Genomic DNA, 16,573 nt, shown 5'->3' on the forward strand with positions numbered 1-16,573 from the left:
CAAAGAGCATGCCTCTGGACTGTGGGCATCTGAGATCCGTGTGCAATGCACTTTACCACATACCGTAGCACAGTACTGAATCATGCTGATCACACAAATGATCCACCTGATCCCTTAGGCACCCTTAGACGGAAAGAAACAGAGCTCATAGGGAATAGACAGTATGTCTTGTGGAGAGGGTTTCTGTGAAACACAAATGAGGTTTTGTGCAGAGAAGTTTTTCTAAGTTGACACAGTCTTTTCCTCCATGGACAGCCAACCATGTTCTGAGGCAGCAAATGTCCAACAGCAGCTTCCCCACTGAGTTCCTCCTCCTGCCATTCGCAGACACACGCGAGCTGCAGCTCCTGCACTTCGCGCTCTTCCTGGGCATCTACCTGGCTGCCCTCCTGGGCAACGGCCTCATCCTCACAGCCATAGCCTGCGACCACCGCCTCCACACCCCCATGTACTTCTTCCTCCTCAACCTCACCCTCCTAGACCTGGGATCCATCTCCACCACTGTTCCCAAAGCCATGGCCAATTCCCTGTGGGACACCAGGGCCATTTCCTACTCGGAATGTGCTATACAAGTTTTATTCTTTTTCTTTTTCATCTCAGCAGAGTTTTCTCTTCTCATCATCATGGCCTATGACCGCTACATTGCCATCTGCAAACCCCTGCACTACGGGACCATAATGGCCAGCAAAACTTGTGTCAACATGGCAGCAGCTGCCTGGGGCAGTGGCTTTCTCTATGCTGTGCTGCACACTGCCAATACCTTTTCCCTCCCCCTCTGCCAAGGCAATGCCCTGGACCAGTTCTTCTGTGAAATTCCCCAGATCCTCAAGCTCTCCTGCTCAGATGCTTACCTCAGAGAAGTTGGGCTTATTGTGCCTAGTGTGTGTTTAGCCTTTGGGTGTTTTGTTTTCCTTGTGCTTTCTTACATGCAGATCTTCAGGGCCGTGCTGAGGATCCCCTCACAGCAGGGCTGGCACAAAGCTTTTTCCACATGCCTCCCTCACCTGGCTGTGGTCTCTCTGTTCATCAGCACTGCCTTTTTTGCCTACCTGAAACCCCCCTCTATGTCCTTCTCCTCCCTTAATCTTTTGCTGGCAGTTCTGTACTCGGTGGTGCCTCCAGCAGTGAACCCCCTCATCTACAGCATGAGGAACCAGGAGCTGAAGGAAGCCATGTGGAAAGTGATGAATGGAGGTTTTTCAGAAGGAATAAACTGCCTGTGTTCTTAATGTTAACTGTATACAGACCCAGAAATCTTTTTATTTGTTTCTATTTTTTTTTCTTTTTTACTTTGCTTTACTTCTCATAGTGTTCCCCAGAAAGAAACATCGTTGGTCATACCTTCCTACACTGTATGTACCTGTCTCATGTGACTCCAAGTCTTTGTATAAATGGTGGGTCATGCTTTCTGTGTATTTTAATAAAAGAAAGGACCATACATTGACTTACTTGCCTGATACCCTTCCTTGTAGACCTGTGGTGGAGCTTCAGGGACACATGGCAGAGGTGGAGGGGAGAAGGATCCTGCCACAGCAGCACTGCCAGGGTGTACCTGTGATTGTTCCCTATTCTTGGATAACACCACAGAGACAGTGAATTCACCTGCCTCTGTACAGAATAGGCGAGAGGGATGATGGAAGGCAGGCATCTTTCTGGAGGAAAGTGGGAGCTGCCAGGAGAGCCCAAGCACTTGGCAGGGACAGTGTGTGCACATGGAACCCATAGAGCACAGGCACGTCCCAGGTGGAGCCACCCTGAGGTGCTAAATCTGGGTGGGAGCAGGAAAAGCAGAGCTCTGCTACTCCAGGGAACACAGCAGGCATAGGGAAAGCTCTCTGTTGAATTGGTTGTTATACCTCTGGTGAAATTTCATAGATTGAATACAGTGAATCACCCCAAAACATATCCTGACATTGGAGATGTGTTTGACTCAATGATCCTTGTGGGTCCCTTCCAGCTCGGGCTATTCCATGAGTCTCTGACTCTCAAGAAGGCCGGCTATCTGTGCCGGCTATCCATGGCCAAGGAACCACTTGTGTGGGAGGCAGTCAGTGGCAGTGTCCCCCACCAGCTGGTTCTGCCTTCCCAGCTTGACCAGCATGGCCCTGCAGAGTGCCCCCATGGCTCCACACACCACAGCCGCCTTGCTCTGCAGAGCAGCACCACCAGCTGGGGGCTGTGGGCAGCATGGGCAGGGGCTGCAGGAATGGCTACTCAGACCATCCCAGACGTGCTGGGCTGGGGCAAGGCTGTGCGGGACATGGGGTGTCCTGGGAACAGAGCAGGGCACTGTGGGTGCGCAATGGTGCTGCTTGAGGAGCCCCAGGGCCAGCAGTGTGGTGCTGTGCTGTGCTGGGGAGTGGGGCTGGCCTGGGGGGCTGCAGGATGCCTGTGGGAGGGGAATCTCCTGCAGATGGCAGCAGCAGAGATACTGCCACTGCCCTCCACTTCTCCATTTGATGCTTTGGGGTCTGCCCAGCATGGGATGCTCTTCTGGGCTGGGTTGGGGAGAGGATAGGAGATGAAGGTGTGGAGAGCTTGGGAGCGTCTGGGCTTAGCTGGCCTCCTGGGTGAGACAGGGAGGACCAGCAGAGCAGGGGCTGGGATGGACCATTGTTCTCTGCACACTCTGGGAAATGCTGCCTCAGGGCAATGGTCCCAGAACAGCTCCTTGCAACCACCATTCCCAGACTGGGCTCTTGCCACAGCTTACACAAGTGGTTTATATTTCCTCCTCTGAGGGATATCAAATTAATGTGTCAGGAGTCCATGTCTTTATTCTCCATATGAGAGTGCACAAGATGTGGGTGTGGAGAGATGACTACCAGTGAGCAGAAGTTCCATAAGATATTCCCTAGGAGTATACTGTAGGACAGACAGTGACTCAAGGTCACTTTCCTTTGATGGCAATGTGCCCTGGGAATGCACTTGAATGAAACAAATCTAGACATGAAGACTTTCTCACCTACCACAGAGAGTTTTGAACACTTCCCTAACATGTGCACTCAGTACTTGATAATTTTTTTGCATATTGAGGTGGTCATTTCCTTCAGGATGCCCTGAAGGAGCTGAAGAACTCCCAGGGAAATGTGAGTCCAGACATGTGGCAGGTGTTCTGAAGCATGAGCTGCTCAGCCCACAGGGTACCTGAGGGATTGTGCAGGGCATCCCCTGCACCGGGTATTCCTGGATGGGCTGGGAAGAGGCCTGCTGAGCACAACACCTCTTTGTAGCCTTGTGGATGCTGGCTGTGAGGTAACTTCTGTCTCAGCAGCTGGCTGGACAACAGCAGGGAGGCAGAGCCTCTGAGGTCATAAAGGTCTTCAGAAAGCTGCCCCCAACAGGGTGACACATTTGGGGAGACCAGGGGAAAGCTGAGAGAATAAAGGTGGGAGATTTGGGGGAGAGAAGAGGGACTTGGCTAACAGAAAGGAAAGATCTGGAAGAGGTGAGAGGGGTTCAGGCAAGGCTGTGCTGCTGCAACACTTACTAGGAAAACATCCAGGTCAAGCCCTGGCAATATTTTGAAGCAGTAACTGTAAGCCCTACTTACCCCTAAATCTAAATGCTATCCCTCTCTCTGCAAGGAATTCACTACTCTTACTCCTAACCCCAAATCTCACCTGGTGTGGGTTTGCCAAGTCCCAAATCCATAAGGCCTTACCATACACTCTTAGCTCAGTTCTCACCTTATTCCTCAGCCTTTCATCCCTAGCATGGAATTCCAGCCTTAACATGATTCCTCAACAGAGCCCTGAAGAAAATCCCAACGTAACATAACATAGTCTCTACAGTAGACACAGACTAGAAGCCAACGCAGTAAACACAGACCTCCCTCTAATACTCTGGCCAACTACTAACCCTGGAAGGCAAGATCTAATCCCTAAACCCTAACCTGAACACCTAATCCCCAAATGCTGTATTCTTTTGGTTTAGTCACCTAACTGAAGCAGTTTGGCCTCATGAAGCTGAGAGAAACAACCCTGTAGACACCAAGGTCAATGAAGAAATAGGGTGTGGAAGTGCTCCAGGTGATAGAGAAGAAGTTTCCCTGCAGCCCATGGTGCACCATGTTGGAGCAGATCTCCACATGGCAACTGATGGAAGACCCCACGTGGGAGCAGGTGGATGTGGCCTGAAGGAGGATGCAGTCCAGGGAGAGGCCCTGCAGGAGAAGACTCCAGGTCAGAACTGTGGAGAGGAGCCCAGCTCTAGGCAGCCCATTGTGATGGGGCCTTTCTTATGAGGACAAATGTTCATTGACCCTTTGATAGATGCTGCACAGGCAAGGACAGGACTCAGGATGGCATTGCCCTTCAGGAAGGAACTACCTTTGGGATTCCCTTGAAGTGTGGAACTCCTGGCTGTGTCACAGCTTGAGCCACTGAACTGTGCAGGCAGACCAAAGTCCCACTGTGACAGAAGCAACCTCGTGCTTCCCCTGAAGCCACTCCCCTCCCAGTCTTCCTGAACTACCATTGACACCGCAGACTCAAGCAAACAGAGATACAAGGGAGTGCGAGAATGCCAGTGCTGTACAAACTCAACCACAATGATACATGATATAGCAAGTAACTGGAACACGACCTGAGCACCAGCTCATCACAAACACCAGATTCATGCTTAGTTGATTTGAAAGGACCGAGAACAGGGCATTAGAAAAAGCATAAAAGAAGGAGCTACATCTTAGTATGCACTCAGCCTCATCAGAAGTAGCCCTGCAGAATGACAACCCATCTGGCCGCTCATGGCTTGGACAAGTGTACAGTTTGCTGGTTGAAGAACTTTCTAAATGGCCATGCTCAAAGAGTGAGGGAGTGAAGGGAGTTCAGTCCAGTTGGAGTCAGTTGTCCAGATGTCCAGTTTAGTCATCATTGACATTCCCCAGGGCTTGGGATTGGGTCCAGTTTTATTTAATATTTAGATCTATGATCCGAATGAGAGGATCAAGTACACCCTCAGTATATCTGCAGATGACAAGAAGTTAGGTGGGACAGTTGATCTGCTTGGGGGTAGGAAAGCTTTGCAGAGGGATGTGGAAAGGCTAGATTGATGGACTGAGTCCAATCACATGACATTCAACAATGCTTCTGCACTTGGATCATAACAACCCCATGCAGTAGCATAGGCTTGGGGAAGAGTGGCTGGAAAGCTGTCCAGAAGAAAAGCACCTGGGGATTTGGTCAACAGCCAGCTGAACATGAGCAGCCACCACCCATCATGGACAGGGACTCTGACATCTTCCAATAGATCATCTGTGCTTATGAGGTCACTGTCAGCTGAAGATCTGATAGGCCACGAGCAGGCCCATGGCAGGTGAATATTCCTGTGATAACAGTGGTGCCTGAGTAGCTGACAGGCTGAGAGCAAGGGTGGCCTGTGCTAGGCGCTGTGAGGACCGTGATGCCTGAGAAGCCAGTAGGCCAGGAATAAGCACATGTCTTGTGTGGGTCTTTGGGAGCTTATGATGTCATGTCACCGATGGCACCCCATGCTTGATTATTCCTGAAATCCGACAGAAACCCCAGGCACCTGTCTACTGGTGCATCACACTACTTCATTGGGAACAGAAACCAAACAGGTGTCTATGTGGTGCTCAGGTCAGTGGTGTCTGTGGAGCTGACAGACCAGCAGCAGGCCCACAGCTCTCGTAAGAGCTTGTGAGGTCACCGGAGCCTGAGAAGATGACAGGCAGGAAGGAGACCCATGCCTGGGGAATGGACTTGTGATGCCACTCTTGGCTGAGTAGCCAACAGGGCAGGAGCAGGTGCATGGCTGTATAAGTTCTTGGGAGGTCACTGGAGCCTGACTACTTCCATGGCGAGTATGCATCAGCTGCAAGGATATCAGAGAATCACAGAGTCATAGAATGGTTTGGGTTGTAGGAATTCTAGTGACCGTCTAGTCCACATCCCTCTGCTACAGGCAGGGACACCTTCCATTAGGCAGCATGTGCATATGAGGTCATGGTCAGCTGAGGAGTTGATAGGCCAGGAGCAGGCCCCTGGCCTGTGGATGTCATTTGGATGCCAGTGGTGCCTGTGTAACTAACTGGCTGAGAGCAAGGGTGGCCTGTGCTAGATGCTGGGAGGACCCTGGTGCCTGAGAAGCCAGGAGGCCAGGAATAAGCACATGGCTTGTGTGGGTCTGTGGGGAGGTCACTGGTGATCAATTAGCTGATAGGTCAGGGCAAGGCCCACGGATTGTACAGATACCTGTGAGGTCACTGGTGCCTGAGGAGGTGGCAGGCCTGGAACAGGCCAAGAACTTGTGTAGGTGTTTGTGAGGTCATTGCTGTCTGAATATAGGCCAGGAGCAGGCCCATGGCAGGTGAAGATGCTATGGCATCACCTGGAGCTGTATTGGGCAGAATCATGAAATAGCCCGAGTTGGAAAGAATCAAGGATCAGTGAGTCCAACTCCAGCCACCAGACAATAAAATAAATTATATATGTATCTAAAAAACTATACAAACTGTAAATATATTTTAAAAATAGTAAAATATGTAATGTATATATTTATAAAAAATAAACCTTTTACATATGTATAATGCATGTAAAATTAATGTGATGAAAAATAAATTAAAATAAGATAAAATATATAATATAATTAATATATATTATACTGTATAATATAACATAATACTGTATAATATACTGGAATACTTTATGTAATATAAATATTTATCAAATAAAAATATAATATAATGTATAATATAATATCAGTAATTATATATCATAATATGAACTATATAATAATACATGAAATATATAAGAATAATATTTAATCTAATAAAATATATAAAAATATAATAATGTATAAGTAATATATATATATTGTATATATTCATAAAAACGTGTGTTCTATTAAAAATATAAAATGTATATATATGTGTGTGTATTTATATTTGTATATATATATAATAAACTGTACATCTGAGAGCATTGTCCCAACACTTCTTGGACTGTGCCAGGCTTGGAGCTGTGAGGAGGCACCGCAGGGCCATACCTGGGCACAGGGCCAGGAGGAAACCACCGTCTTCCTGCCCGGGCGCCATGTCACGTGGGCTGCGGTTTGTGCACCTGCAGTGGCAGGCAGGCTCCAGCTCCCGACCCGCCGCGGGGAATAACGGCCCCTGGGTGACACGCTGAGAGCCAGGGAGACGCCTGAGGCTCTGGGCTGCAGCTCTGCTGCCAGGGCAGGCCCTGGACCAGCTCTGGCTGCTGCCGGGACCCCCCTGGGGAGGGACGGGACAGCCAGCACCCCCATAATGGGGCTCTGGCCCTGCCCAAGGGCCTTTCCCAGCCGCTGCTGCCAGCACAGCGGGGGCTGTAGCAGGGGCAGGGGCTGGTCTCTTCACAGCCTGACAGCCCTGCTGCAGGACCAGCCCCGTGGATCCCATGGCTCAGAGACGGCCGGACAATCACACCTTGGGCTCTTGGATGCTACAGCTTAGGAGATGCTCCGTGCTCCCACAGCAGGCTGCAAGGGGTGTCAGAGCCATCTGCCCCCACACCCAGCCCTACCCCACGATGATCTCCCACCGCAGTGACGTGAGACCCGCAGCGGAGCCGTCCCTCATATATGGTCATGAAGAGCGCTGGAGAAGTTCATTGGAGAGCTGGGCTGTGTCGGAGGGGAGATAAGTGCCGATAACTTCTAAAAAGGTGCCTGCTGCTTCGATTGGCTCCTCCTGCAGCTGGGACAGCATCTGCACAGATATATTGCCCTCCCATCATCGCCATTGCCCTGTGGGTCCCCAGGAACTCCAGCAGCAGGGCTGTGCTGTCAGGACAGGAGCCTCAGGATGGGGACAGAGGGACTCCTTTTCCCTTGGGTGCTGTGGCTGTTCCTCTGGGTGCAGCCTTGCAGAGGTAAGTGCCAGCTTCTCTGTTCCACAGCCTTGGGACAGTGGGCAGCAGTGGGGTCATTGGGATCTCTCTGGGAGTGGGGTTGTTTTCAGGCACCACTGATATGAGAGGCAGAAGGTTCTCAGTCTCTCAGCTCTGTTCTTTAATCTGTGCCTGTCTGGGTGGGAGGGGGTAATCCATTTTCACATCTCCCATGTTTTTGGCAGCCCACACCTGGCTTCATTTCTAGACACCTTGTCCTTGGGTACCCTTTTGCGACCCCTTGTTCCCCAGCTCGGTGTCTCTGGGTCTGGAGAAGGCCCAGACAGTGAATGGCCCTCAGTGATCTCCAGGGCACAGCCAATGTGTGGGATGCCCCAGGGGGGTTGTGTGCTGTTCCCTGCCCCTGGGACCTGGGGAAACACAGACTCCAGGAGGGCAGGTTGTGTCCCATTAACAGAAGGTGACTGGGGCATCTGCACCAAGAGGTGCTCTTCTTGGGGGCCCTAGTCAAGCACAGGGGCCAGTCTGACAGCAGGGATGGGGAAGGGACGTGGGCAGTTGGTATCCTTGTGGTCAACCCAGACAGTGGGTTTGGGAGGTGCGTGTGGCAGAAAATGGGCAATGGAAGCTGCTCAGGGGCATGGGTCTGTTTGGGGGACACTGGGATGGGGAGGAGTGGGAGCCCTGTGCAGGGCTGGGGGTTGTGTGTGGGTGGGCATGGGCAGGACAGGGGGCCACTGGGGTGGGAGGAGGTGGTGAGGGCTGTGGGGCAGCAAATGGCTCAGGAGGGCTAGAGCTGGGTACCCCCAGCCCAGCATAGCCCATGAGGAGAGGAGGAACCCCCCACTGCCCCTGAGACAGCCTATGGGGACAGGGATCCCACCCTGGGACCTGTGACTCTGCCTGGGGAGGGGTTCCTCACGGACATGCAATGTGGGGCTCAAAACTCTCCTGACCCTTCCTGTGTTGGTGTTTGAAGGGGCTGCAGAGGTGAGGCTGGCGGATGGCGGCAGTCGCTGTGCTGGGAGAGTGGAGGTGAAACACCAGGACCAGTGGGGGACCGTGTGTCATTTCTCCTGGGACATGACTGATGCTGCAGTGGTTTGTAGGCAGCTGGGCTGTGGGGTTGCTCTCAAAGCTCATCGGAATGCACACTTTGGGCCGGGATCTGGGCGCATTTGGATGAATTTTGTTGGCTGTCGTGGCACCGAGTCTGCCCTGTCTGACTGCACACACAGTGGATGGGGTCAAACATATTGCTTACACAGTGAGGATGCTGGAGTGACATGCTCAGGTAAGGACTGAACTTGTTCCCTACTTCTGGGACGAGGACACTTCTAAAGGACCTGGCTGTGAGCTCAGGAATCAACAAGTGGACACCAGAACATGGCTCTTTGTGTCAAGTTTTACTCTGAGCTGGAGTACAAGGGACACTTGTACACTGCTGGTGTCCCTTGTCCCTGGGGAAAGCCCTGTGGGAGCACACTGAGCCTGGCCCTGAAGCTGGAGCAGCCAACCCTGGGGAGGTGCCTGGGGCTGGTAGAGGAAAGCCCTCACCCTTCCCCACTGTGCTGCCTGGTTCCCATCTTTCTCTTCCATTTGCCCAGGCCCTGTCTGGCAGGCTGGTCCCTATGCCAGGGGAATCTAGAGCAGCTCCCCCAGCCACCAGCAGCCTCAGGGAAGGGCGTGCAATGGCCCAGGACTTTTGGGTTGTACCCCTGGCAGACAAGAGAACTGTGGCCAAAGCAGAGGGGCTGCTCAGAGGGCAGGAGCACTGGGCTTGGGCAGAGGAGCAGGGTGGCAAGTGGCACCTTGTTCCTGTCCCAGGGTCACCCCAAGAGAGGCAGCCCCCAGTGACATGGCCCCTCCAGGCAGTGCTGACCCACTGCTCAGCCTCTCCTGCCTGCCCTGTGCCCCAGGGGCTGTGCCAGCACCTCCTGGCTCTCCTCTCTGCCTGCCCTCACACCAGGAGCTTGTGTCAACCCAGGGCTGCTCTCTGCCTGCTCTCCTGCCCTCTGTCTGGCTGGTGGCTGGGGATGTGCATGCCTGGCACCACACTATCCCTCCCTGAGGACACCCGCTCCTTAACCTGCTCCCCAGATGTGCCCCATGTAACAGCAGCTCCCCAAGAGCCCCAGCAGCCCCTGGGAAAAAGGGGCTTTTTGGCAGCTCCAAGGATTTCTTCTAACTGGCCTGAGCCTTGTGGGGCAGAGCAGGCTGAAGTAGCCACGAGTTCCTGGGCCTGTTTCCCTGGGCCCACGTGCTGCAGGTGCTGCAGTGCTGGGTCTGGGGCCAGGCAGCCCAGGGACTCCGGGCAGCAGCAGTTTGAGCGGTGTCTGCAGCTGGGGGCTTGGAAAAGAGGACATGGGTGCTGGGCTGGTTTCTGAGAAGCAGCAGGGGGGCCCTGACCTCTTTGTGCCATCAGCACCCATGGAGAGCTGCTGGGCTGGCCATGGAGCTCTGAATCTGGCCACTTTAGGGATGAGGTGGGAGGTGGGCATGGAAGTGCCAGAGGGCTCTGGGAATTCACAGGTCTCCTTGGTTGCTCCAGGATTTGTCCGGCTGGTCGGAGGGGACAGCCCCTGCTCAGGAAGTGTGGAGGTCCACGACAGGGACCAGTGGAAAGCTGTCTGTCACTCCCACTTTGGTGCCAAAGCTGCCGAGGTGGTGTGCAGGGAGCTGCAGTGTGGCACAGCCCTGTCTGTCCATGGGGCAGCTCAGCTGGGAGAAGGGGCCGGTCCTGTCTGGGACAGAGAGCTGCAGTGTGTGGGGAATGAATCCGTCCTCTCCTTCTGCCCCACGGGGGCCCCCAAGGACAAGGCCTGCACCCACAGCAATGGCACTCATGTCACCTGCACACGTAAGGACTTTGAGTGGGATGATGGCCATGGGGGCTGTGGTTGGAGCTGGAGAGCAGTGTGGGCACTGGGCTGTGCTGGGTGGGGGAGATGTGAGGAGAGGTGGTGGTCTGCAGCCCTAAAATTAGAGTGCTGCAGGAGGAGAAAGGCACGTTGTCTCTTTGGCCACTCCTGCAGCTCCTGTGGGAGCAAGAGCACAAATGTGGCCTCTCTCACCCTCCTTTGTCCTTGTGTACACAGGGTTCAGGCTGGTGAACGGCAGCAAAGCGTGTGAGGGCAGGGTGGAGGTGGAGGTGCTGGGGACGTGGGGCACCCTCTGTGCCTCCCGCTGGGACCTGTCGGACGCCCACGTTCTCTGTCGGCACCTCGGCTGTGGCTTTGCTGAGTCCATTCCTGGAGGAGGGCATTTTGGGAGAGGAACCGGCCCCATCTGGAGAGACTCGTTCCACTGTGACGGGACTGAAGCCCACCTGGGGCAGTGCCCGGTGACTGCCCTGGGGGCCTCGCCGTGCTCCCAGGAGAACGCTGCTGCTGTCATTTGCTCAGGTGAGTGCTGGGCAGTGCTGCAAAGTCCATTTGCCCCTGGTGTGTGACACGGCCACCCACAGCTGGGGACCCCACGGCAGTGCCAGGCTGAATTTCTCCTCTCGCCAGGCCCCAAGTCCCTGCGGCTGGTGGGCGGAGGGAGCCGGTGCGATGGGCGCGTGGAGGTCTTCCAGCACGGGACGTGGGGCAGAGTCCTGGATGAGCAGTGGGACATGCAGGAGGCCAGCGTGGTGTGCCGGCAGCTGCAGTGCAGAGAGGCAGAGGCAGCCTACACCCCCGTGAGGGCGGAGCGAGGACCAGGACCTGTGGGGCTGCGTGGGGTGCGGTGTGCAGGGCACAAGGCTAACCTGAGCCTCTGCAACACCTCCCTGCCTCAGAGCACACCGGCAGAAGGGATCATGGAGGACGTGGGGGTCGTGTGCCGGGGTGAGTGGTGCTGCACGTCCCCCAGGTGTGGGGCTGGGAGGGCAGCAAGCCCCTGATGGCCGGGGTTCTCCCTGCTGCAGGGAGCCAGCGGGTGCGGCTGGTGGACGGGGCCGGGCGCTGTGCCGGGAGAGTGGAGATCTACTACCAGGGGCGCTGGGGCACCGTCTGCGACGACGCCTGGGACCTGGCCGACGCCGCCGTCGTTTGCCGCCAGCTGGGCTGCGGAGGGGCCCTGGAGGCAGCCGGCTCTGCTCGGTTTGGGGAAGGCTCCGGGCAGATCTGGCTGGATGGCGTCAACTGCTCCGGGGCCGAAGCTGCTCTCTGGGACTGCCCTGCCGAGGCCTGGGGGCAGCACGACTGCGGGCACAAGGAGGACGCGGGAGTCATCTGTTCAGGTCTGTGCTGGGAGTGGGGCTGGGAGCTGGAGCCTCAGAGACTAGGGTGAGGGCAGAGCTGGGCAAGGCCGGTGATGTCCCTGGCTGCCTTGGGTCCCCTGCCCAAGCCCATCCTGGGGAAAACCTCACACAGACTCTTGGGAGCCCATCCACCCTGACAGTGAGTGGGGAGGGCAAAGGAGTATTTCAGAGACCTCTCTGCCCCCAGATGCAAAAGAGATTTGCTGGCTGTGCCTCCAAATTCCTGAGCACCTGGGGTGCAGAGGAGCCTCTGTACCACCAGCCCCAGACCAGCCTGTTCTGTCTGGGGCCTTTCCTCCTTCCAGAGTTCATGGCCCTGAGTCTGGAGAACAGCAACGGCTGCTCTGGGCGCCTGCAGGTTTTCTACAATGGGAAGTGGGGAAGCGTTTGCTCCAACTTCATGACCACCGAGACGGTGTCACTGGTGTGCAAGGAGCTGGGCTGCGGGAATGAAGGGGAACTGGAAACGCATTCTAATTATGCCAAGCTGTCTGGTACTGCATGGCTGGATCACGTGGAGTGTGGGAAGAGCAACAGCTCCTTCTGGCAGTGTCCCTCTGCTCCCTGGCATCCGCAGTCGTGTAATGACAGCCGAGAAGAGACCCACATCATCTGCAATGGTAAATCTGAGCCATCAAGGCACCAGGTCCTGTTCCCCACTGGACAAGGTGAAATGCAGAGAAGGAACCCAGAGAAGCTTTGACTTTCTGCATTAGACCTTGTAGCTGCTGGAGGAACAAAGGTGACTTCAGCTTTCAAAGCTACCCATGCCCACCAGCAGTACCTGGTCAGGCTGCCAGCAGCCCCTGGGGGATGCAGAGGCACCTCCAGGTGGGGTCTCAGAGAAGACCAGTTGGGAGGAGGGGGCTACGTGCTGGGCTGTGAGACTCGAGGGAATATGTGGGAGCTGGTGGAAGTCTGTGAGGTACCCAGCAGGGTGGGAGCTGCCCCATCACCCAGCCATGTCGTCCCCAGCCCCTGTTGCCTTGTGTGGTCAGGAGTGGCATGTCCTGCCCCCAACCTCTGTCTGACGCTGCCCCTGCCATGTTCCTGTTCATGCAGATCCCCCACGGGGTCGTCCGACCACCATCAGCGAGAGACTCTCGGTGCCTGTCATCATCTGCATCATCCTGGGGGCCCTCCTCTACCTGCTCCTGGCCCTCCTCTGCCTGCTCCTGGCCCTCCTGGCTGGGCAGGTGCGAAGCGCCAGGGCTCGGCGCAGAGGTGGGTCCTTCCCCAGTGGTCCTGGAGGGGAGATGACTCCTGGCAGGGCTGGGGGTGCTGAGGGTGTTGGTGTTCTGGGGTACAGGCAGAGCTGTGTGCTGCCTCCTGCCCCATGTGCTGCCCCACTGACTGACAGACCATGGGGCACCAACATCAAGGGGTGGAGAGAGCCCAGATCCTGAGGCATCAGTTCTGGGGTGAGAAGAGAAATGTGAGAGCTGGGCTGGGTGAGATGGGGAGGATGCACTGCTGGCAGTGCTCTGGGCAGCACTGGCAGGAGGAGCATGGGGCAGCAGAATCCATCACTGTGGTGTCAGCCACCTCCCAACAGGGCACGGGCTGTGCTATTGCTGTGTGGGGCAGAGATGGAGGAGCTCCATGGGGAGGAGGAATGAGGGAACTGGTGTAGGGTCTGCAGTGGGATGTGACCCAGGGACCAAAGGGGCACAAGGGCTGTCTCCAAAGGGATGGTGTGAGGCTGCCCCAGACCATCTCCATGGGGATGCTGCCCTCCCTGGGGATGTGGCCTCAGTGCCAACACAACACAGTGGGGCTGTGCTGTGGGGACAGCCCTGTGCTGGCCTAGGGAATGGGGCTGAGGGAACCCAGTGGGGTCCTGTCCCTCTCTGCCCATTCCCAGACCAGCCCTGCCTCTGTCCCCAGGCTCCGGGAGAGCTGGGGAGCCCTTCGCTGAGGCCGTGTACGAGGAGATCGCTTACAGCCTGGCGTGGGAGAAGCAGCCGAGGTTCAGTCTCTCAGGTGGGTGCAGGTCCCTGTGGAGGCACATCTGCGGGGCCCTTTCTCCCTGCCCCAGACCAGGGCTGTGTCCTGCAGCTCCTGCCCATGGTCCCCAAAATCGCTGGGCTGTGGGGATTTTGGGAGAGCATCCAGGTGCTGAGCCCCAAAGAGGAGCTTCCTCCACACCGGCTCTGCCCATCCCAGAGGGGATAGCTCCTCTCTGCCTGGCCCTGAATCAAGGACTAAGTGAAGGGCTTTCCCAGGGCAGCTGTTGGAGTCCCTCTGAGAATTGTCTCTTTCCAAGGAACTGGTCTCCTCCTCATGCACCCCCAGCTCTGTGGGTGCCCATCCCCAGCAGTGCTGACCACCAGTCAGGGCAGCAGGGCTCATCCCACAGCACCCACTGCAGCTCTCTGCAGGCTCCTTTTCAGATGGGTCCCTGACCCAGCTGCAGCCCTACCCCAGGCACATGAGGAGGAGGATGGTCTGTGGCCAGACCCAGGTATAAGAGGTGGTGAGGGGGGAGGAAGGGCTCCATTTCTCCTCCCTGCAGACAGACCAGATGAACAGCAGTGCCACCGAGTATTATCAACAGAGCTGGAAGCATGAAGGCTCTGCTGTGACCCTCACACCAGCAGCATGTCAGCCCTGTGTCCCACACACCCTCCCACCCTCTGCTCTGCAGGACATCTCTTCTCATTGCCACCACCTTCCCTCTCCTTTCAGATGTCCCTGTCCTGCCCGGAGGTTACCCAGCAGATGGCTATGATGATGCTGGGGAGGTTTCTGACCCTGGGGAGGATCCTGTCCCTGGGCAGGGGGACTGGGAAGTGCCCAGGACACCAGAGGAAGGAGATGGGCGCAGGGATGCAGCCACAGGTGAGAGGGCAATGCAGCACTGCCACTTCCTAGGTGCCAACCCCAGGCGTAGGAGAATCCATGCCATATTGAAAGCCTGACCATCCATGGAGAACCTGTCCTGGGACATTTTGTGGGGGCTGGAGAATGGGACAAATGTCTCAGGCTGGTGAAGACGAGGAAGGTGATAAACAGGCCCGAGGGGCACCCCACAGGCCCAACCACAGCAGCCTGCCTTGATGCTTACAGGGGGAAGCCTGCGCTCCCAGAGAAGTGCTGGGGTCCCTGGAGCTGATGGACACACCTCATCACCTTTCCTGGGGAGCACGGGCTATGACGATGTTGAAGAGGTGTCTCTGGCATGTCCCCATGAGGACACCCAGGATGTGACACCAGAGCCCCCTGCACAAGAGTTCCAGAGCCCCAGGCCAGCAGAGCCCAGCCCTGCTGAACAGCTGGGTGCAGCCGGGAGGGAGGAAAGCTCAGTGCCACTGGAAGAGCCGTGAGTGCCAGGGAATTGTCTGGTCTCCCTTTTCCAGCAGTCAGCAGATGCACATGGGTATTTGCCTTCTTGGTATTCCCCTGTTTTTATGCTGCATGTTGGTATTTGTTCATATTAAAACCCTCTGGGGGCTTTGCCCCAGATCCAGTCTTCCCTGACCATGTTTCTGGACATCTCCCTGAGGCTGATGGAGTGGAGAGGAGCTCAAAGATGCAATGGCTGGGAAGGGACACATCTTAGAGCCAGCAGGATCGGGGTCTGGCTTTGGGGCTGACAGAGCCCCTGGTCCCTGGACACTATTCCTACTGACAGAGACGTTTCCGTCCTGCCAGCCACAGGCAGTTTCCAGGCAAAGTGGATCTCTGGGAAGTCCCATGAGACACTCCCTTGCAGTGCCCACCTTCTGCTGCCTTGGGCCCCCATGAAGCCCAAGGATGTCTTCCCAGCACCCACAGGCAGGGAAAGATCAGGTAAAAGAGCTGAACAGGGCGATGTCTTGGACCCTTGGGCAGGACTTGGCACCAGCTCCTGCTGGTGGGTCCCCACAGCCTTCCAGCTCTTCCCCAGCAGGCTCCTCTGCTGCAGGCTGGGAGGTGCTTTTGGTAGTGGGATGGTGGGCTGGAACACCTCTTGGAGCATCTATTTAATCCCTTTGGGTCATCTCTCATGGCTGTGTATAGTCTTCTCTGGGTGAAGAACTGGCTGGAGGGCCATGCCCAGCGGGTTGTGGTTAATGGAGTTAACCCCAGTTGGCGTCCTGTTACAAGTGGCATCGCCCAGGGGTTGGTACTGGGGCCTATCTTGTTTAATACCTTTATTAATGGCCTAGATGAGGGGATTGAGTGTACCCTCAGTAAGTTTGCAGACGATGGCTTGAGCAGCCATTCCTGCAGCCCCTGCCCATGCTGCCCACAGCCCCCAGCTGGTGGTGCTGCTCTGCAGAGCAAGGGGGCTGTGGTGTGTGGAGCCGTGGGGGCACTCTGCAGGGCTGTGCTGGTCAGGCTGGGAAGGCAGAGCCAGCTGGTGGGGGGCACTGCCACTGACTGCCTCCCACACAAGTGGTTCCTTGGCCATGGATAGCCGGCACAGATGGCCGGCCTTCTTCAGAGTCAGAGACTCATGGAATATTCTGAGCTGGAAGGGACCCACAAG

The 16,573-nt window shown here is 55.8% G+C and overlaps 2 protein-coding genes across 2 annotated transcripts; both read left to right on the forward strand.

Moving 5' to 3' along the window:
- Positions 1–278: 278 nt before the first annotated feature.
- LOC311216377 (olfactory receptor 14A16-like) lies at positions 279–1,229 on the forward strand (the record flags this gene model as incomplete). Its single annotated transcript, XM_084297919.1, has 1 exon — positions 279–1,229. One exon carries the CDS (start codon positions 279–281, stop codon positions 1,227–1,229), a length of 951 nt encoding a protein of 316 aa, XP_084154045.1.
- A 9,123-nt stretch (positions 1,230–10,352) lies between these two features.
- LOC311216378 (scavenger receptor cysteine-rich type 1 protein M130-like) lies at positions 10,353–15,661 on the forward strand (the record flags this gene model as incomplete). Its single annotated transcript, XM_084297920.1, has 9 exons — positions 10,353–10,542; positions 10,952–11,257; positions 11,366–11,683; positions 11,764–12,078; positions 12,405–12,719; positions 13,162–13,323; positions 13,987–14,082; positions 14,788–14,940; positions 15,564–15,661. The coding sequence occupies 9 exons, from the start codon at positions 10,353–10,355 to the stop codon at positions 15,659–15,661; spliced, it is 1,953 nt and encodes a 650-aa protein (XP_084154046.1).
- Positions 15,662–16,573: the final 912 nt, after the last annotated feature.

This window comes from Netta rufina (assembly GCF_964035555.1).
Source record: "Netta rufina genome assembly, chromosome: 18".
In the NCBI taxonomy this organism is placed as follows: domain Eukaryota; kingdom Metazoa; phylum Chordata; class Aves; order Anseriformes; family Anatidae; genus Netta; species Netta rufina.